Below are 21,166 nucleotides of genomic sequence, written 5' to 3'. Positions count from 1 at the left end.
ATAACTGCCTTTGTTTTTATGTCAGGAGGAGACAGGAGAAGTGGTGAAGAAGGCTTTGGATGTTATCACTATTGCAGTTCCCCCAGCTCTACCAGCTGCTTTGACAACAGGGATCATTTATACCCAGCGAAGGCTGAAGAAAAAGGGCATCTTCTGCATCAGCCCACAGAGGATCAACATGTGTGGACAGCTGAACCTCATCTGCTTTGATAAAGTAACTGCTAAGTGGTTGTTATTCTCTTACTAGTAATGGGAGCCATGCTAGGGATGGGAGAGCATGGGGTTTGATCAAGCATTTCCATTATATTTTAGAAACACACTGACCAGTGTGACAGACTGCATACTTTTGTGTTGTCTGAACAGACACTGTTGTGAATTGTTGTTTTTCTTGTAATCTAGGTATTGGCTGGTAGCACTTTTTCTCTGTAATGTGCTGGCATCTTCTGGACAGTAACTTCTTAATATAAGTCTTGCTTTTTATTCCTCTTGAAGAGCTCTCATGTAGGAAATTAATTTAAATGTACATTTTAACTTAGACTGGCACCTTAACAGAAGATGGCCTGGATCTCTGGGGCTTGCTGCCCTCTGAAAGAAACTGGTAAGGCTCCTTGACACACCAGTGGCACTTAAATTTGGTGGGATAGTGACTGGAGTCTCCTCCTAGACATACAAACAAATCTGAAAAACAATTAATGTCAAACAGAAGTTTGAAATTCACTAGGTCTCCAGTATTATTTCTGTAGTCTCTGGAAAATTAGTTGTTTGCCTTATCCCAGGGGTCCTGCTCCACATGAAAAGATGCAGCCACTGTTGTCAGCATTTGGCACAGTGTGCCCAGATAGTGTAGTCTGCAGTAGACATGCTAGGTTAGATCTCAAAGCTACAGTGGTGCCCCAACCCTTTATGACAGGAAGTCACTGTTACCCACAAGATTGTTACTCAGTTCCTTCAGTGCCCATGTTTTTGCCCATCTGCATTTCCAGAAATGTGCATGTACAAAGATGCTCAAACTTATGTCAGCCTCACAGCTCAAGAGTCTTTGCACAAGCCTCAAGGAACATATTTTATAATATTCTGTTCCTCTGTCCATCCCAATGGATTCCTTAAGTATGCAGAATACACCTATTCTGAGCATGTGTATCCCAGTCTTTAACGGGTGCATGAGAAATAGCTCATGGGGGAGGACAAGTCCTAAGAAACATCCTTGTCTGACCACAAAAAAGGACTTTAACAGCCCCCTGATTTAGGACATTTTTTTCTTTTAGTCATACATTGTTTGGTGTTCTCTGATGGTAATTTTTATATTCTTATTTGCATTAGCTTCCAGGACATTCACAGCTTCCCTTTGGACCACAGCCTCCCTTGGGGCCCAGCACTCAGAGCAATGGCAGTTTGTCATTCACTAATTGTTTGGGAGGGCAAGATCCAAGGAGACCCACTGGATGTGAAAATGTTTGAGGCCACTAACTGGGTAAAGCTGTGCTCTTATGCAAATAGTGATGGAGAGTTTTGTTATTCTTGAAAAGGAGAAATGTCCCAAGCCCTCCCATGCAAATAGCCACTTCCCACACAGAAGTAAAATAGCTAAAACCCAGAAGAGATATCACATGACCAGGCTTTTGGAGAAATGTTCCTGTTTTTGCCTTGAGATTTCACCTAGGGTACTTTTGAGTACTTAATTCATTTGACTGGAAGCCAAATCATGCAAACCCCAGTGGGGTATCAACTCTGACTGTGGCTGCTGCCAGGTAACAGGAAGGACCAGATGTGACTTATACACAGATTAAGATTGCTTTTACAGATAATGTAAAAGACTTTTGCCATCTTTGAACTAGATACAAGATTTTGACATTTATTAGAGCTCTGTCAGCGTGGAGGTATTTCTACCATATTCAAGGTTTGAAATCTCATGCCCCTATGAAAGCACTCTGTTTGCAGTCTCTGTCCCATTACCTACAAACAACCATCAGTGTCGCTATTTACTCTCTGATCAGTTGAGGTGGGGGGCGGGGGGAAATGAGCATTTATGAAAACTAAAGGACTGTAAATCTGAAATGGATAAGAGGAAAACAGCTCATAATTACCTGGTGGAAGGTATAGCCACAAGACATTGCTGATGCAAGATAAGAGATTCAGGACAGGATTAGCTAGTTACGTGGGTGACATTCATACTTAACACCTGTCTGTTTTGTATCTGCAAAATATGTAAACCAGCCAAGTTTCAAGGAATAAACTACCCAGTAATGACGGGAGTTAGAGGGTGTTTTTCCCCAGGCGGATCACCTTGCTGTCTCAGCCTGAGGCAGACACACATCAAAGTTGTAAATTAAAGAGGAAAAATCCTGTTAAATAATTCCTGTGAAACAGGAATAATCATGTGCCCTTTGACACCATAAAATATTTTTTGTTCCTCACAGTTGTGTTGTGATGATTAAAAAATCCAGCTGATTTGTAGATTACTTCAGGAGCAGAGGACGATGCTTCCTACATTAGTACAAATTCTTATTTATTATTTTCCCATTGGGTCTATGTTATCTCTAAAGATTTTTGCACATTTAAGTGGGTTGTAATTAATAAAGGATCTGTTGTCAGTGAGAGGACATAATCTATTTGCTGTGCAAGAGTACAGTAGCATCTTGGTGAAGCTCTGGGTTTGATTGCCAAGGGAGGCAGTGAGTTTTCCATTACTGGAGCTTTTTAGTGTGAGATGAGGCAGCTTCCACTCAGAAATTATTAAGATACCTTGTTTTGAGGGAAGGAGAAGCTCTAAATGATTCCTTAAAGTTCCTTTCAGCTCTACTGGTGCTGCAATCTGAAGGACTTTTGTCTTTGAATACACAGGTGATAGATGATTCCAGTGGACACCAGATTGAAGGTCAAGGATCCACACATGCCACAGTTGTTAGACCTGGGCCTAAAGCTAGCAGGGTAAGCTATTTGCAAGATTCACATTCATGATCAAGTTAAACTGTCAGTGTAAGAGTTACCTTTCAGTAGAGAAATGCTTGGTTGTCCTAATCCAAGACAGCTCTTTCACACTTTGTCTTTCTTGTGCTGCCTGCACAGAGAGTGCCTTGCTCTTTCTCATTAAAAAGAGATGCTTAGGGGAGATTGCTGCTCACACCAGAAGCAGGGGCATGTTGGATGACAGATTGTCAGGCTCAGGAATTTGACTGTCATGGTGGCTCGGGACCCAATCCAAACTCAGATGAGTGGTGAAGATCTCTAAAAGCACTTGGGACTGCAGTGGAGTCCAGTAACTGATGTCAGACATTGGTGACATGCATCAAGGGGGGCACTTTCAGACATTTTCCCTTTGCAAGACCAGTGTACGACCCATCAGAGTCCTGTTAAAGAAACAGGACAAGTGAGTTTCTGTCAGTAAATTACATCTAATAGTCTGCTAAAACTGTCAATGAACTTTTCCTACTGCTTAAGCTAAATATTTCTGTACAAATTTCACCTCCTCTTTATATATCAGTCCTTTCTGTCCCACTGTGACAAAATATTATACATGTTTGGCTTCTTACCACAGCCCAAAGAACGGACCTAGAATCCTTTGGCCTGAGTTTAAAATCCTTGTTGCAGTATCTAATCTACTTGCTTTTCTCCTAGGCCCCAGTGGAAGGAGTTACCATTTTACATCAGTTTCCATTTTCTTCAGCCTTGCAAAGAATGTCTGTCATTGCTCAGGAAATTGGTGGGGAACAACAGGTCTTCACAAAAGGGGCTCCAGAAATTGTAGCCACGTTATGTAGAGCAGAAACAGGTAACTAACATTTATAAATGCTTCCTAGAAACACATACATGTAAGTGACTTTTGGTAGTGCAATGAAGTTGAAGGTCCAAATGAGATTTCTGGGTCTAAGACTTTATACCTCAGCCTGACAAGTTAGAGTCTCTCTGCTGTGCTCTAAGGCTAAGCTCTCGTACAGCCCTTCTCAGCAAAGGACTGCTAAGAGATAAAAGCCTTGTACCTTGTACTCTTGTACAAGGTCTCTGCCAGAATAGATATTTGGAAAAGTTGTCTACTGGCCCAATATACACCAAAAAAAGTTTTCATTTTTTCTCCAAGCCTGGGGAGGACAGCTAGGAGAGCACAGCTCCTTCATGACACACTGGAAGAAGGTAAGTCTTTGCAGCATTGTGTAGGATCCTAAGTGCAAAGTGGCAGAGGAGAGGCAATGATTTTCTTACTGAGCAAAGTTCCTTGATGTCCTTGGCCTATTGTAGACTCTAGGTGTACCTGCCTTCTGGGACAGGAACCTTCCCTGCTCCAAGGCTTCCTTATATTAGAAGGCAGTCAAATGCCCTGATGAACTGTCTTTTCCTCTTTTGCACAGTCCCATCAAACTTCGAAAGCAAGCTTCTGCTCTACACAGCACAGGGCTTTAGGGTCGTTGGACTGGCATTTAAATCTCTACAGTCAAGGAAGCAATCTACTAATCTAACAAGGTAAGCCATAGACCTCTTCTGATCAGCCACATTCAGCCACGGGCTAGTGGTGCCTCACGTAGTACCATTACCACAACACCCCTGCAAAGAGCAGGGCTGTAATAGAGTTTTGTTAGATTCAGGCCAGAGAGAATCTGTTTTAATAACCGGACGTAGATCTGTCTTAGAATGGGTAGAGGGCACTTCACTACTCCATGCTTATAATACATGTCCAGAATCCTTACACATTTCTTAACTTTGGATCAACATAGGAAGTATAAGTCTAGTACACTCTGAAGTCTAGTACACCTCTCTCTCAGTCCATCATTTCTACCAATCTCCTTACAGATTTATCCAGGCTTTCAGCTGAAGACAAGTCTCTTTTTTGTTTTGTTTTGTTTTGTTATCCTGGCTCCTTGATTAAGCAAAGGCAGCAGATGACCCCCATTACACTGCCTGTTCTCTAGTCCAGTCAAAGTCAGCATACTATGTTCTGCTGCTGTCTTGGTCCAATCCTTTAGTTTTCTAGCTTTAGCTCTCTTCAGTTTCTAGAGAAGCCAGCAAACTCTTCTGCTGTGTTCATGGTATTAGTTTTCCACAAGCCTCACACAAGAACACCTACACATGAATCCATATGCTTTTACTCAAATCCCTCTAGCTTTTGCCCATGATATTCCAGAAACATCACTTCTGAAACATCTGTGGTTACTTAGCATCTGTTGTCCTCTCTGTTTACTAGCTGCAGGTCCTAATCCAGATGGGGCTCACTTGCTCCTTCACAGGCCACTTTGCTTTGCTGAAAGGGCCAGTGACACTGAGGCAAAGTGCAAGTGGTTTGTTTAATTCTTGTGACAGGTGTTATAACAGACCTATCCAACCCACTGAGCAAATGTGTGTGATGTGGCCCAGATTTTTCAGTTGTGTGTGCAATTATAGAATGCACGATATATATACTGCCAGGAGAAAAAAGAAAACTGGAGGTCAAACATGACATCTACTGTGAAAGCAGTAACTATTCAGGCACCACCTGAATCAGCTACTCTGCCTGCCATGCAGGTGTTTGGCATCACCTCCTGCTTCCTACAGTGGCTAAAATAAGTGCTTGAAAGCATTGCATTTTTTCAGACTTCAGTCAACATGTCTTCCTGAGAGATCTCTAGTTTATGACTTGGGGATGAGATTGCTTACCAAACTCTGTTCTCAACTGGATGTATTCAACTGTAAAAGAAGCAATAGCACAGGTGTAAAGAAGAGTAGGAGGGAACAGAACTTGAGTTTCCACATGCTATTTGCTCAGGTCCTACTGTCAAGAGCAGAAGATACGTTTACTAAGGTGTGTTTCTTTGTTGTACAGTCCTCAAATGAGAAGGACTAGTGTGCATGAACTTTCCAAATCAGACCACCACAGTTTGGGAATCCTGCAGGAAATTCAGGGTGCTTTTTCATAATGGCTAAGGATGGCGCATGAATGGAAAACAGTCCATCAGGCTTCATGTTGCTGTGTGGAGCAGGTAGGTCACAACTGGCTCTTTTTTGATTTGGTAATTAAGCAAACACAAGCTGGAAGCTGGCTGTGTACTGAAATCATTCTTCAAAACAATGAGAGAAGAGAACAGAAGGATGAAAAATCAAGTGAAGATCCTCCATACTGCTGCCAGTGGGAAGCCAGCCCTGCTGGTGTTGAAACAGCATCACAAAAGACATTCAGCCTGGAACTGCTGAAAACTAACAATTTATCTGAATTCTTTTGAGTTAGGTAGGATGGTTAACAGTTATAACCAGCTATCAGCAAATTCAGTGCTGATAAAAATAGGCTGAAGGCAAAAAGAAGACTTAAATCTGTCTGTGTTCTTCACTTCTAGGGAGGAGGTAGAATCTGATCTGACGTTCCTGGGTCTGCTGATAATGGAGAATCGATTAAAGAGGGAGACAAAACCTGTCCTGGAAGAGCTCAGTGCTGCCCGCATCAGGAGTGTTATGGTCACAGGTATCTAAAAAAGGGTGGATTATTTATGTGGCCACTGGCCCAGACAGGGAGTTCAACGATGTTTGAGTGAACAGTCTGCTGCTTTGTCACCACCACTGGTAGGAAGGCACAGACATTTGTATCTTTCAGACAATTACAGTCCAAGAAGCATCTGTGTTGTAATAATGACGTGAGCTGAACCGTACAGCTTTATGTCCCTGACAGCTTAATCAGGCTGTGTCAGATACCTAACTGTTAGTCTGTCCCTCTTTCACCACAGATCAGAGCCTTCCTGTCTCTCTGATGCTTTCCAGTGAGTCCATTTGTTCTTCCTGGTAAGGTTATCAGATGACATGCACAACAACATGTCCTGCAAGATCCCTTACTGATTCTTGCAGATATATTTAAAAAGTCAGAATTCAGGAAAAGGCTAATGTTTCCTTCATAAACAAATACTCACTGCAGAAATTTTCAGGTAACACTCCCCTTGGTTCTTCTAGGTGACAACATTCAGACAGCTGTAACTGTTGCCAAAAATGCTGGGATGATTTCTCCAATGAACAGAGTGATTCTCGTGGAAGCAAAAAAAATGCCTGGATCTTTTTCAGCATCTATAACCTGGAAACCACTAGAAGAAAACAAAATTGAAGATTATGGAAGCCTGGTGAGTGTATAAGAAGCAGGTGTTGTGCAACAGGAAAACAAACTAAGAGGGAATGCTTTAAATAATGCAGTGGGATTATGCTAGTATACCAGAGACCAGTCATTCACCATCATCTGCATGTTAGAATGTTATATGCTAGAAAAGTGTTTAAAAAGAAGGGATCTTTATAAAAATGTACTCCCTTGGAGCTTCCTTCCTAGGATATTATCTTGTGAACACATTTTTTCTAACTGCCTAGCTCGATTTGAGAACATCTTTGCAGAAACCCAGGAAAGAGTTGTCTCTGACCCTTGTGCTTAGCTGATGCCAGTTTAAAGCTTGTTTCCTTTTCCTGTAACGTAAATTTGATAGCGTAGATGTGGACTTAAAATCTGTGGATGAATGAATGAACCGGCCCTGTTCAAACAGGTAGAGTTAGCACTTCCCCATACCTACAGAATTAAAACACAGATCAGCTGCTGAGAAATTGCATATACACAGTGAAACATAAGCTAGCTTTACTGAGAAATTATATTTCATCAAGCATCCCCACAAAGAAACTGAGACAAAGACCAGTTACTGTCTCCCTGAAGAGTATGTCTGAAGGTGCTGACCCTTCTCTGAGAAGTATTAGTCAGGCAGATGGTAGGGAATCTCTGCAGGGGCTGTTGAATGACTCCTTTCTACCAAAGCTCAGCCTGAATAACATCTTCACTGTATTTCACTGCAAAAAAGACATGCTATGCTATGGTGCTCATATGCTCTCTCTAGTCCCTCTCACTCATAATGCAGCTCACCAGATTGGTACTATTGCATAAATTCTATCAAATGTGGCAGTGCTGAGGGCCAGCTTTTAAGACATATGAAGCACCCAGTTCACACTGAAATTAATGGCATTATATACCTAAATCCCTTCACAAATCCAGGCAAAGGCAATGGGCCTTGAATCCAGATCTCCCAGCGTCTTCACAAGTGCTCTCTCCATGGTATGTCCTTTTCTTTGTCAGTAGTAGGGCTTGTGTAAGTGCTTTTGAGGGCCTGGGAGCAGCGCTCATTCTGTCTTGTTTCATAGGAGGATGACAGTCAAACTGAACGAAGAAGCAGGCTGGCATTGGGATCAGGCCAGTATCATTTTGCCATGAGTGGAAAATCTTACCAAATTGTAGCACAGCATTTCAGGCACTTACTTCCAAAGGTAAGATCTGGATTATTTAACTGGAGTAGGCTTGCCATTCAGTAGATTCGGAGTGCCCTGATATGATTTGCTGAAGAGATCTGTAATTTGCTGAAGAGATCTGTACCAGGACATCTTTTGGTAGCACTTCTAACCTTGAAGTACTTATGGGCTGGATGAATCTCTGATATTAATGTATGGGGAAGGATCTGAAAATCTCTGGATTTTTTTCTGCACGTGAGAGAAGCAGACCTGCCTTGTGATATGAAGACATGAATTAAAACATTTGTGCCCATATGCCTGGCCTTTGCACAGCATTGATTCTGTCATATTTTGGAGAACATGAAAAAGCATGGTATTACACAGCATGCAATTCAGCATGACTACTGTTTCCGTAAAACAGACAAGTCTCATGAATTCTCTTCTAGTAAATCCCTGCCTAGTAATCTCTGTTCATCAAGTAACTGAAATGACACACCAGGCCTCTTGTCCTTATTGTGATTGTTATTGTTCCAAAATATTAATTTAGATGTGATTGTTATTGTTCCAAAATATTAATTTAGATGCCTTCTATCTTTGATCTTTCCTGCTTTGGAGTCTAGCATCAGTTGTTTGGAAATGTGAATTTTGTATGGTTTCTATTCTAGATTATCACTGAAATCACTGTGACTCTTACCTCAAGTGCTTAAAAAATCACTTCATTTTTTCTCCTTACAGCTCCTGCTGAATGGAACAGTTTTTGCTAGAATGTCTCCTGGACAGAAATCCAGCCTTGTAGAAGAGTTTCAAAAGCTGGAGTAAGTTCATAATGAGCACTAAAAGTTAGGAATTTTTTCATGAATTTCCAGGCTTGAAAAGAGTCTAGTAAAAGCTAGCTTTTGTCTAACATACATTTTCTTTTGGAAGTACACAAACCTGGAACTTTCACAGACATACAGCTTGGCAATTAAATTCCAAAAGCCTGTTGAAGAAGAGACACTGAAGTCCATGTTGGTTTGGCAACTCACCAAAGACCTAACACTGCCATGATTCTTGGTTTCGTTTGTTCACATCATCCATCATTCTTACTTCTCTTTCTGGGCCTGAAGGAGGGGCACTTGTCTACCCAGGATTTTTAGGAATATCTCCCAGCACTGAAGCTTCTCTGATGCTAGCAGTGTTTTTACTGCACTATTGCTGACTCAGTGTGATGGGTTAGAAAACACGGCAGGGCAATCTGGATTGGTATGATTTGTGCTGCTCACAGTCACAGAGGTGCAAATATATTCCCAAGTCCTAGGTGTCTTGTTGCCTGTTATTTAGTTGTTTCCCAAGTCTTTTGAAGACCCCCACCCTCAACTCAACTAGCTAGTCTCTGGCCTTGACCTATCAACTAGCTAGTCTCTGGCCTTGACCTAGAGCAGGGTAAGGTTTAGGCTGCTTCATATTATCAGTCTGGTAAGAGCAGTTGTGAGTATCCCAACCACTGTCTGGCATCCCTGGACCACCATCAATGCCTCCCAGTGAGAACTTCCCTTGCACTGAAATCCAGGACTCAGCAGTAAAAGACACAAATGAGTCAGCTCCTGAAGTACTATGCTGACGTTATTTGGATGCTGTAGATACAAGGACTTACTCTTAGGATTCATCATTTCACAGGGTTATTTCAGCCTCAGGGTGGGGAACTGTCTCCAGATATCCTGCTCAGCCCATATTCTCCTTCTGTCTGTACTCCCACTGCCTCTGTCACTCTCCATCTGCCCCAAGAGATTCTGGCAGGACTGGACCCCAAAACAGAGTCCCCATTCATGTCTGTTCCCAGTGAACATGAGGTACCAGTACCTGCTGTCCTTCCTTTCTTAGCAGGGCTTTCACCATTAGCCCTTTCCTCTGTTATGATTGACCTTAAACCCAGTGATGTGGGAGACCGAGTCTGTTGTAATGAACATAAAACTTCAGTCCATCACAGCAGAAACTTTTTACTGTAGGCACATCTAGGGTGCAGGCCCAAGGCCTATGCACAATTCAGAGTCCTGAGCTTGTATTTCAGTCTTTCAGCTTTCCAGAAAGGCTTTTAACAAAAAGCTTGTACGACTTGCATAAATGACTCGCATGGATGAGGCTCTGATTCCCTCCTGTTTATAGGTCTCATTTTCCTCAGAACTGAACTGTAGGTCACTTTATTTTTTAGTTACTTTGTGGGCATGTGTGGAGATGGAGCCAATGACTGTGGGGTAAGTGAAAATTCTTTACAATATATTTATTTAAAAAATGAATGCAATGCCAGTAGAATATCCCAAACTGAGCAAAAGCTGTTAATGGAAGTGCTCTGCTTATTCACAGAGGAGCTGTACTGGCACCAGTACTGATTTAGGCCTGATCCCACAGTGTGGTCTTTACCATGCAAGAGCTTTCCTAGGCATAGATTTTTGCAGTTTGTGGTCTGAAGGACTGATTAATTACTTTTGCAAAAACCCCAGAGGATTTTCCAAATCTTCCACTGGGGTTTCTGTCATCTTGAGTGTCTGAGGGTGGAGAAGACTAGGGTGAGGAGGAGTTTCCATGGGGAACAGCTGTAGCTTTACAAGGTTTTTGTAAAAGACATTTTAGAAGTGCAAAAAAGTTGTTGTTGTTTCTGTTTTGTTTTTGTGAGAGCAATGCCCCGTAGGCAGTGAAGCACTCGCTTGCCCTAACACAAAGTCGCAAGGATTCTCCCAAGGGAAGCAAACAGAGAACCTAGTCTGTCTGTATAAGGTTTGCCTGCAGATAAGTGCTGAGAAAGAAGGCAGAGCCAAACCTGTCTTCTGCAGCTGGTAGGGGATGGTTTTGGGGTCTGTGGAAAATGGACTTTCCTGTGCTGTCATCTCCATTCTTCTGAACCTGATGCCTCAACCACAACCCACTGGAGGAACCTTTTGGGTGGAGCACACCCAGGGAGTGAAGAGGGACTGCTGTTCACAGATCACATCCTACAATAAGGGGTCAATTCTTGGCTGACTGACGGTTGCTGTGTCTTCCTGGTTTATGAGTGCTGAAGAATAATGTGACTTTTAGGCTTTGAAAGTGGCGCATGCAGGGATATCACTGTCAGAGCAGGAAGCATCTGTGGCTTCACCTTTCACATCGAGAACCCCCAGCATAGCATGTGTGCCAGAGCTAATCAGGTAAGCATGGGTTTTTGTTTCCTATTTCATAAAGACGACAGTTCCCACTGCTCTCAAACATGACTGTTGGGTGTTCCCAGCAGGCCAGAATGTACATATCTAGAGAAAAATAAATGTCTTTGACCTTGAAATTGACATTTGCCTAGTTGCCTTCTGGAGTTCCTTTAAGATGTATTAATTCCCTCAAAACTACAGGAGGAGGGCATCTATAGCTGAGCTTCATGTCATTAGCATTTCTCTTGGTTTACATGCAGCCGGCAGCCAAATACCATGCAGCCACTCACTCACCCTCCCCCTGCCTGGGGGTTGGGGGAGGAATTGGAGGGGTAAAGGGAAACTCATAGGTTGAGATAAAAACAGTTTAATAATTGTAATAAAATAAGAAAAAAAAAATAAAACAACAACCAATAATAGAAAGTACAATTGGGTAATGCACAATACAATTGCTCATGACCCACCACCCAGCCCGTTCCTGGATAGTGATCCCGAAATACCAAGATCCCGCAATTGCAATCCTGGAAGTGAGTGAGAGGCCACTCTTCCCGTCTGCCCCTCCTTTATATATTGAACATGATGTTACATGATATGGAATATTTCATTGGCTAATTTGAGTTTGGTGCTCTGGCTGTGCTCCCTTCCAGCTGCTTGTACTACTGCACATGGGCAGGACATGGGGATTTGGAAAGTCCTTGCTCTCTTAGCAACAGCTGAAAATATCAGTGTATTATCAGTGTTCTTCTCATACCAGATCCCATACTGAATCCAAAACACAGCACTATTCTAGCTACTAAGAAGAAAAATTAACTCCATTCCAGATAAAACCAGGACAACAGTATTTTAAATGCAAAATAAATAGCAAAATGAACAATGCTCCATAAAGCTGAATCATATGTCCACAAATCAACCTGTACACTACTGTTAGGCCCTGCCTCTGATTCCCTATGCAATCAAAACATTGGCACCTGTTATGGCAAGATCCTGATTTTGCTTACTGGGGCAGATGAATAACCAGGGAGAGTGCATTACCCTCATTGGATACTATAAGTTCACTGCAGGAGGAGAGGACTTGTTAGTTTGAACAGCTGGTTGGTTTTGTATGTTCTTCCTTGCATGGAATTGTTACCTTCACTATTAATGCCAGCAGGAAAACTTGCTGGGGTAAATTGTAGTGTTTGGAAGATAGATGACTGGAATGAAGCTGTTTTGCTTGCAGCAAGATTTCTGCAAATGAAGATTTTACTTTCATTCAGACCAGATTTTATTTATTTCAGCTCCCAGCAAGATCTACTTGTGAGACATGCCTCGTGTTTCAACAACGTTTTGAGAGGACTGGCACCAGGAGCAGACCCATCACCTAAATGCTTTAATAAATGTCTTTATTCATGTCTTCACACAGGGAAGGCCGTGCTGCCCTTGTCACTTCCTTCTGCATGTTCAAGTACATGGCACTGTACAGCACCATTCAGTACCTTGGTGTTCTCCTACTGTATTGGGTATGTCTTGGGAACATGTTGGCTAGAACTGAATAAGCTACACTTCCTTGTAGAAGAAACATGGCATAAAAGCCACAATAAAACTAGGATATGGAGCTTTACCTTTATCTGAGCTGCCAACTCCTGTGGTGTGATCATACAATCCTCCAGTACCCTCAGCTGAAAATTGGAAAGATTCTTCCCATTAACTTCAGCCAGCGGGCTCAAGATCCAAGCTGGGCAAAAAGAAGGCTGAGATACTGAGCAGTGTTTTGGATGAACGCATATGTTTGTGAAAAGGGAGAATCTGGTGTAATCATATGCTGTTGCAATTTATTCAGCATTTAAAGCATGAATTAACTTGACAGTAAGCAAAATCCCCTGCAGTGTCTTAAACGTTTTTGCGTGTCTTCTTCCCAAACAGAGAATATGGCTTTGCATTCAGAAGTAACCCAGCATTGAGAAAGCATGCCTCTTCAAACAGCCTTCTTTTTTATTGCATTGAGTTAACTGGAAACGTTGTTCATCCAAACAATGTACAGAATGAAAGTATTCACTGCAGGCCCAATGGTGACAAATCTATTGGCAGGATGGTGGATTGTGTGGTCCCCTTATCTGCTGAGTAGCATTTCAGAACAAACAGCAGAACGTTAGCTCCATGAAAATAATGCTGCTTTCTGGAGATGATATAAACAAGCCCATGGCAAATGTCTGATTTGTGTTTTTATTTTTTTTTTCTTTGTGTTCCTCTTTTCAGCAACTAAACTCCTTTGGGAATTACCAATTTTTGTTCCAAGATCTGGCTATTACCACTGTAATTGGTGTGACAAGTAAGCCCTTTAGTCATCCTGTGTATTAATGAGAGAATGATCTCAAATATTTTTCACCTCCTTGAAAATGCATAATTCTGTGTACAGAAAGGAAAAAAAGAGAGACTACATAGAGTACAGGGTGTTTAGTAGAAGAGGCATCTTGTTTGAGAAAAGCTCTAAAATAAGATGGGCAATTCTTAGTGGTGCATTTGCTGAGTATATAGGTTGTTGATAACTGGGATGTTATCTCTAGAAGGAGTAAAAAGAGACCTAATGGAGTGGAAAGTCTATTAAGGCTTTTTCCTGTTGGATTAGGAAGGCAGATTAAGAAGATACCTAAGGATCCATGCTCAAATGAAAAAGTGTAGGGTTTGACTGTTTGGAGTCCAACTCATGTTTGAAGCTGTGTAGGCAGGAGGCACAAGAGGAAAGAAATGAAAATAGAGAAGAAAGAAATGACAGATGTCAGACACTACAGAGCAGGAAGTTGTAAGACAAGAATAAAAGAGGAAACCAGTGCTGGAGGGGAAAGAGAAAGACAGGGTTGTTGAGATAGAGTAAATGCAGGGAGAGGTTTAGAAGCAAGAATGGCAAGGGTGGGGGCATGAAAAGCATATAGAAAAAACACATAGCTGTCTTCCATCCCTGCTGGAACACAGCTGGAAAAGGCCTCGATTAAATCAAGCCTAAAAGGGTCAGCCACAATACTGAGTGCCAAAAGCTACCTTGCTTAAGTAGTCCATTTGGAACACTTCATCAAGGCTTTCCATATAGCTCTTTTACTTAAAGTCTGGATAACTTTGTTAAACCTCAGAACAGAGGAAAATCTGTTGGGTCAGCTAATGCAGTCCTCTATCAGCTCAAACAGAGAATGCACAGAACATGGGGAACAGAAAATCCCAAGCCACAGTTGACAAGTGACAGAAAGAGAACAGGAAAGCTTGAGTGTATCATTATATCCTTGGGCCTGACAGCAGCCAAATAAAATAAAATTCAACATTTCATTTTCCAAAAATGCCTTGTGATAGTCAGATGCCATTAATTAACCTCTTCTGTGGCCTGTAAGGTTTTGTAAGAAAGCAACTCCGTATTTTGTACTTGATATATTATTTATATGTATTATAAAGAACATTATAGACCGTAAAAGTGCTGGCCACTGATAACAGTCAGTAATATACAGCAGCACTGTTTGTGTTTTGGACACACCAGTAAACATGTCTGTGCATGTTTCAGTGAGTTTCACAGGTGCCTATCCAAAGCTGGTTCCCTACAGGCCTCCTAGCCAACTCATCTCACCCCCGTTGCTGCTCTCTGTTGTACTTAACATCCTCTTCAGCCTCAGCATGCAGATTTTCGGGTTTGTGGTGGTCCAGGAGCAGCCTTGGTATTCCAAGAGCGATATACACAGGTACGTCACCTTCTTGGGACTGTGGGTGACACAGAGCAGGCCTAGTGACACAGGTCTGCATCATGCTATTGATCAGCTTAACTACAGGCCTGATCAGCAGCTGCAGGCTGTGCTTCCCCACAGGGTGCACACACATTAACCAGTGTTGTCTGCAGGTCCCTAAGCTCTCCAGCAAGTCTGCTGTGCAGCACAGTGCATGTGGTGAGAATGCTTCTCTTGAGCACAAAGAGGAGTATTCGATTGCAGGGAAGACCAGGGTATCCAAGTAGGTTTGAGCACAGGCTCTGCCAAGTTCAGCAAGCTCAACGCAGTGGGTAAGATTGAGGACATCATTGCCAATAACCTACATCCTTGTGATGTAAGGAGCAAGTCATGGTCGTGAGGAAGGATTCCTGATAGTGGCAGTGGAAACTGGGGCAAATAACCAGGACAGTGATCATTCGCTGACCAGCGTGACACTCTTTTTCAGTGCCTGCCTCTCAGTGAACAACCACATGGAGAATTCTTCCTCTATTTCCAGCCTGGAGCTCCATGGGATGAGAGATGAAGCCCATGGACAAACAGTCAATGGCTACAAGAGCTATGAAAACACCACAGTGTGGCTGCTAAGTACCATCAACTGTCTCATCGTAGCTCTAGTGTTTTCCAAGGGAAAGCCTTTCAGGCAACCCATCTACACAAACTGTAAGTATGGGGAGAGAGCGAGGGATCTGTGAATAAGTCAACTCAGGAGGTCAATTCACTAGGGAAATATTAAAATCTGTCCAAAGTGATGCCAGCCAAAAAAGCAGGAGCCCAATATTAGATTTCTCAATGACTAAAGGTCACCTTTTCAGAAGTTTTAGTGTCAATGGCATCCTGTGATCAGCAGTTCTCTGAGCCGGGCCCACACTTTGTGCTTCTGTACTGCTAAAAATTTGTCCGTGGCATTTGGATTTCCAAAACAGACAAATGGAGTTTGGTAAAAAATTTTAAGGAGTAGCAGGAAGGTGGTATTGCCTGGCAGAAGCATCTTGTTACTTAAGGCAGCCTGAATGAGACATCTCAGGAAAAGCCAGAACTAGGTGGTCTCACTTTGCTTTAGTCTTTAGAATAATTCTGGAAGAGCCCTATGCCTATCTCCCTGAAGCATGCTGGTTGAGCAGTATTTGAGAGAACTCATGTTCAGGGCATTCTTTTGGGCCTGTCTCAGAAGAAAACATACAATAAAGTCTGCACAGTTTCCTGTTCCAGAACCAGAGATGTTTAGCATTTGCTAACTATGACCAGTAACTTCATTAAAAAGGAAACATCAAAGGAGGAAATCACTTGAAGGGGCTGTAGTGAAGTCTAGTAGATCTGTTCTGCCTCTGAAAGACTGTCATGTGAAGGCAAGATTAGCACATGTGATTGTGGCAGTTCTGGAAGTTACAGTGAGACATAGGAGAGCTGCTCTTTGTGGGACAAATCCTGCAGCTGTCTTAGGCAAAGCTCTGCTTGGTTCTTTTTTTTTTTGCTGAAGAGTTAAATGCAGGTTTCATGGCTTTTCTCTTTTAGTATAGTAATAGTGAGGAGGGGACATTCCTCCGAAATAACAGAAGCGTGAGTTGTCTCCCAGAACCAGGAAAAACCAGAGTGAGTGGCTGGGGGATGAAGTTTGGTGCATGCCAGCTGAAGGAAAAATTAATTTACTCATCATTAGAACATTTGCCTATGGATGGGGAGAGCAATAGATTCTTCATTACTTAGACTTTAGATCCTGATTGAGAGCTAAGTCTTGATATCACTGAAATTGAGGGCAGAATTCCTAACCGTATCAACAAGAGCAAGACTACATCCTGGACATTTTTCTGAATTACAGGAGACACTGAGTTCAGAGTGAGACTCATTGTAAGGCTCTAAGGCTTCTCAGATGTGAGAGGTCAGATCAAATGTTCAAAATATTCATTTGGTGTTTTAAATCTGTGACTACAAGGCTTGTCTGAGCCTTACATATATCTACTTGACTGAGTAAAGCTGGGGTTTTACTCTGTTTATTTTTCTTTTGCTGGAAGTTCCTTCATTTCTCCTGGATTTTTTTTTTTTTTTTAATTGTTTAACATAGAAAATTATTACAATCTTCTGTAGTAAAGGCAAGCAGCTGAGATTGCTCATAAAGGTATGGTTTTATTTGCTTGTTCTTGTCCCTTCAGGTGTGTTCATACTGGTGCTCATAGGGCAGCTGGGCATTTGCCTCTTCTTGGTGTTTGCTGATATTGATGACCTCTACTCTAAGATGGATGTGAGTATTGTTCCAAGGTGGGTTTTCTTCCTACTGCCAGCCCCATTGTAAGTGCACTGGGATTGTTTTTAACAGAAGGCACAGACTTTTGCAGAGATACATGGCACCTCTAAAGGCAAATCAAATTGAAAGAGATGGATTTTAGATGATGGGATTGAAGAACCTTCTGGAGATACAGTAGCTCCAAACTAAGACCTGTGCATTCTGACACCTGGACAACTACACATGTACACTTGATTGTTTCAGCGCATTGTCCATGCAACAGAAGATGACTTGATATGTTGGTGGCTTGATAGTTGTGAAGCCATGAGAAGAAAGGGACTAGGGCCTGCAAGTTTAAACTAAAGCACCATGCACTTGTTTATTTCAGGCCAGGCTACTCCACACACAGATCCTCTTGCAAAGAAGATCTGCCAGTTGGCACTCACAGCAGCTCTCAGTTCTCAGTCCCCAATATTTTCAGGCTCCCTGTTTAAATTTTAGAAAACCTGCATTTTCCTAAAGCAGCATTTGGGTTTAGAGAAAGTTGTAGAGAAAGTTGTGGTTCAGTTGTAGAGAAAAACTAGTGGGGCTGTCATGGCAGTAAGTGATCTGTCTCAATCCTTGATTAATAAATACCAGTAGGGCTTGGCTTATTTGGTCTGGCAGAATGCAAGCTGGGAGTTGCCTTGTGCAAATCCATCCTAGGGAAAATGCAAGGGAAGGGTAAGATCTACATGGGCCATAGGATAGGGTTGTCAGTGGACCTGGCAATTAGTATGTTGAGGCTGGGAGATGCTAACTTCCTCCACTGTGACACTCTCACAGCCTTGTAGTAGGAGTCACAGGAATAAATCAACAGAAGCAACATGCAGCTATTTTTTTCAGTACATTTGTAATCAGAACGATGAAGTGTGGTGACTTTGAATAACAAGTACTGAACATGATGCTGCTTCCAGTTCTGTATGTTTGCATGAAAATTAGAAAGTGGATTTAGAATTGGAAATAATGAAACATGAAAGGAGAAACATAGATAAGGGGAATGGACCTGGATTTTGAATGCCAAACAGCCTAGCTAAAGCTGCCTCACCGTGTAACTACAGAGTGGCAGCTCAGCGGGAAACCCAGTTAAAGAATCTGCCACGAGATGGCACTTTAAAGCAAGTCTTAGTCCTGTTGTGGACTTTGGTGACACGGGACATTGTCAGCAGGGCAGCTGTGAGGGGCTAACATGCCTTTGGGGGGAACTGCAAAACTCCCAGACTGTCTGGAGGGAATACACTGGATATGCTGGGAAGAGAAAAGGAGGGAGTGGCAATAAGAAATTGCATTAGCCCAGCCCTGGAGAAACTGCTGATCCAAATTTTGGATCCGAGCTGCATCTCCGAAATAAGTTGAGCCACAGCCAGAAATCCAGTGCTGCCAGCTGTGGGAAGCTGAAGCTGGGTTTGGAGCTGACATACTCTGATTTCAAACTATTTCATGTATTAGAAACCGAGCATTTAGATTTCCTGTTGAAGTTCTGGAGTACGGTTCTCTCTGCTGCATCATAGGTTTAAAAGCATCTTAATCAGTAATTTCTCAAGACAAGTAGCATTATTGGCTCATCAGCAATGCACAGCCAGTGTGGGATTATGGCTTTTGATGACACGAAGCTGTTGTAAGGTCTAGAGCACAAGTCTAATGAGGAGTGGCTGAGGGAACTCGGGTTTTTTAACCTGGAGAAAAGGAGGATGAGGGGAGACCTTGTCGCTCTCTGCAACTACCTGAAAGGAGGTTGTAGTGAGATGGGGGTCAGTCTCTTTTTCCAGGTAACATGTGATAGGACAAGAGGAAATGGCCTCATGTTGTACCATGGGAGGTTTGGATATTAGGAAAAATTTCTTCACCACAAGGGTTGCCAGGCATTGGCACAGGCTGCCCAAGGAAGTGGTTAAGTCACCATCCCTGGAGGTGTTTAAAAGACGTGTAGATGTGGCGCTTAGGGACGTGGTTTAGTGGTGTTATACAGTTAGACTTAATAATCTTAAGGGTCTTCTCCAACCTAAATGATTCTACAATTCTGTGACACAAGCTCCCACCAGTGTCTAGTGTGCACACATGTTGTTGAACTGCTCCTGCTTTTTTCCCAGCTTGTTTGCACCCCTACCACGTGGCGGATCTCCATGGTGATAATGCTTGCAGTCACACTTGCTGTGTCCTTCCTTGTAGAGGTGAGCATGCTTCACTGAATGTAACCGTCAGCACTATCTGGAGAGAGGAAAGGGTCAGGGCCTCATTCTTTATCCCTCCTCTTCAGCACAGCTTGGGAATATTTAGTAAAACAGGAGCCATTGCTGCTGCCTCGCCCTTACTCTATTTTCGCAAAGCTACACATCTGAATGATCAGATATAAGGAAATGCAAGGCCCAACCATCTTTTCTTTCCTCTGGTGAGTGCGGATGTATCGGGCCCTTCCCCAGGATAGATAAATATGGGCAGTCTTTGGTGTTTTCTACTGGGCTCCTGAAGACTGTCAGGAGGAGCTGGTCCCAGTTTTCTGGTGGAGCTGGTATGAGAAGTGGTCAGTAAAAGGGCATTTGAGGGATGGGGATGAGCAGGACAGGGTGGGAGATCTGGTTCTTCACTACTTCTGTGTGTGTCCTTTGGATGAAGAGGGAAAACTGCTGTCCGGGTCCTCCAGAATCTTCCTTTTGCTCTTGCTTTTACAGGAGGCTGTCATTGAGAACAGACCCTTATGGCTGCTTTTGAAAAAGACCTTCCGGTACCACTCAAAGAGCCATTACAAGAGGCTGCAGCGAGCGTTAGAGCAGGACTCAGCTTGGCCACCTCTGAATGAAACCTTCTTCTCAGATTCTGTGGCAATATCAGTAGAGGGAAATATGGGAGGCCATAGCAATCCAACATTTGACAGCAATGAGGACGCACTCTGAAGGAAACTGCAGAGGACACGTGTCCAGGGCAGTTGCAGTTGGCTGTAGAAGGACTATCTCGGCGATGTAAGAAAAGAGGAAGGACCAACCCATCAATTCCCCCCATTCTGAGACTAACCAGCTCTGGCTTATCTTTAACTGGAAGCAAAATTGCTGGCTGCAGTAGCATAAAGCCACAACAGTGTTTATCCTGTCCCCTTGCCCGTGTATGAATGGCTGCCAGCTGTAAACGGAACAACATGCTGAATAATGGCAAAGTATTCATGGTTGAAACACCCCATTGCTGCATCCCTCTCTTGAACTGCATTATGCAGTTCATAAAGGTGGGAGCTGCTTCAGGTGAGAAGGAGCTAATTCAGACACCAGCACTCCGCTGAGGAGATCCCCTTTGAGAAAACAAGTAGAACCTATTCCTGATAGAGGCTGCTGAACATAGGCAGGTTCTGGGGTTGCTGTAACTCCTGGGGTTTCAGATACTGATACCTGGTGTCTGGTGTTTGTTGAGGTTTTTTCTCCTTCTGGCAATCCTTGGCTTTCTGGAGCTGGAAGGAGCTGCGAATAGCAGCACCATTATGCTCTTCCCATGATGAGAACAATGCAGAGCTCTGTTGCTAGCTCACTGCTACCAGGCAACCTGTTTGCCCTCTTCTCAGTTTAAAACATGGTACTTGCATTTTCTGGGTAAAAAATCTATTGACCTATGGAGCAGAATAATTTAATTGTTTAACAGTTCTTTTTTGAGGGAGGTATTTGTTTGGATTATCCATTTTTAAAAAAGTAGAAAGAAACACATGATAATTGCAAATTATGATCTTGTCCTGTGGGTCTACAAGGACATGCTGTTCCTCGTGCTGTGAAGTTGCTCTACTAGAGCTGATGCTGCACAGCTGGGCTGCCACCTGGCATTAGCTCCTGGTTTACCAGTGCCAAATTACTACACCC

General features: G+C 42.8%; 1 protein-coding gene across 6 annotated transcripts in view; it reads left to right on the top strand.

Moving 5' to 3' along the window:
- The window catches only part of LOC104366773 (probable cation-transporting ATPase 13A4), a 41,516-nt gene extending 20,581 nt beyond the window's left edge, over positions 1–20,935 (top strand). For 3 of the 6 annotated variants that reach the window (XM_042799763.1, XM_042799743.1, XM_009973755.3), the window contains 19 exons: positions 26–214; positions 537–598; positions 1,321–1,471; positions 2,842–2,928; positions 3,616–3,769; positions 4,344–4,455; positions 6,297–6,421; positions 6,901–7,064; positions 8,116–8,238; positions 8,935–9,014; positions 10,388–10,430; positions 11,251–11,360; positions 12,757–12,853; positions 13,590–13,662; positions 14,878–15,052; positions 15,522–15,736; positions 17,224–17,312; positions 19,424–19,504; positions 20,003–20,935. In XM_042799763.1, coding sequence (XP_042655697.1) covers positions 26–214; positions 537–598; positions 1,321–1,471; positions 2,842–2,928; positions 3,616–3,769; positions 4,344–4,455; positions 6,297–6,421; positions 6,901–7,064; positions 8,116–8,238; positions 8,935–9,014; positions 10,388–10,430; positions 11,251–11,360; positions 12,757–12,853; positions 13,590–13,662; positions 14,878–15,052; positions 15,522–15,736; positions 17,224–17,312; positions 19,424–19,504; positions 20,003–20,224 — 2,352 coding nt within the window. In that variant the 3' untranslated portion in view covers positions 20,225–20,935. Of the gene's footprint in view, positions 1–25; positions 215–536; positions 599–1,320; positions 1,472–2,841; positions 2,929–3,615; positions 3,770–4,343; positions 4,456–6,296; positions 6,422–6,900; positions 7,065–8,115; positions 8,239–8,934; positions 9,015–10,387; positions 10,431–11,250; positions 11,361–12,756; positions 12,854–13,589; positions 13,663–14,877; positions 15,053–15,521; positions 15,737–17,223; positions 17,330–19,423; positions 19,505–20,002 lie in introns of all 6 variants that reach the window. The other 3 variants (XM_042799753.1, XM_042799756.1, XM_042799770.1) reach the window with 3 other exon arrangements.
- Positions 20,936–21,166: the final 231 nt, after the last annotated feature.

The sequence above is a fragment of the Tyto alba genome, unplaced genomic scaffold (assembly GCF_018691265.1).
Source record: "Tyto alba isolate M040663 unplaced genomic scaffold, T.alba_DEE_v4.0 Super-Scaffold_10, whole genome shotgun sequence".
Lineage (NCBI taxonomy): Eukaryota > Metazoa > Chordata > Aves > Strigiformes > Tytonidae > Tyto > Tyto alba.
The sequence above is the reverse complement of the archived record's forward strand: the minus strand, read 5'-3'. Positions and strand labels throughout refer to the sequence as shown.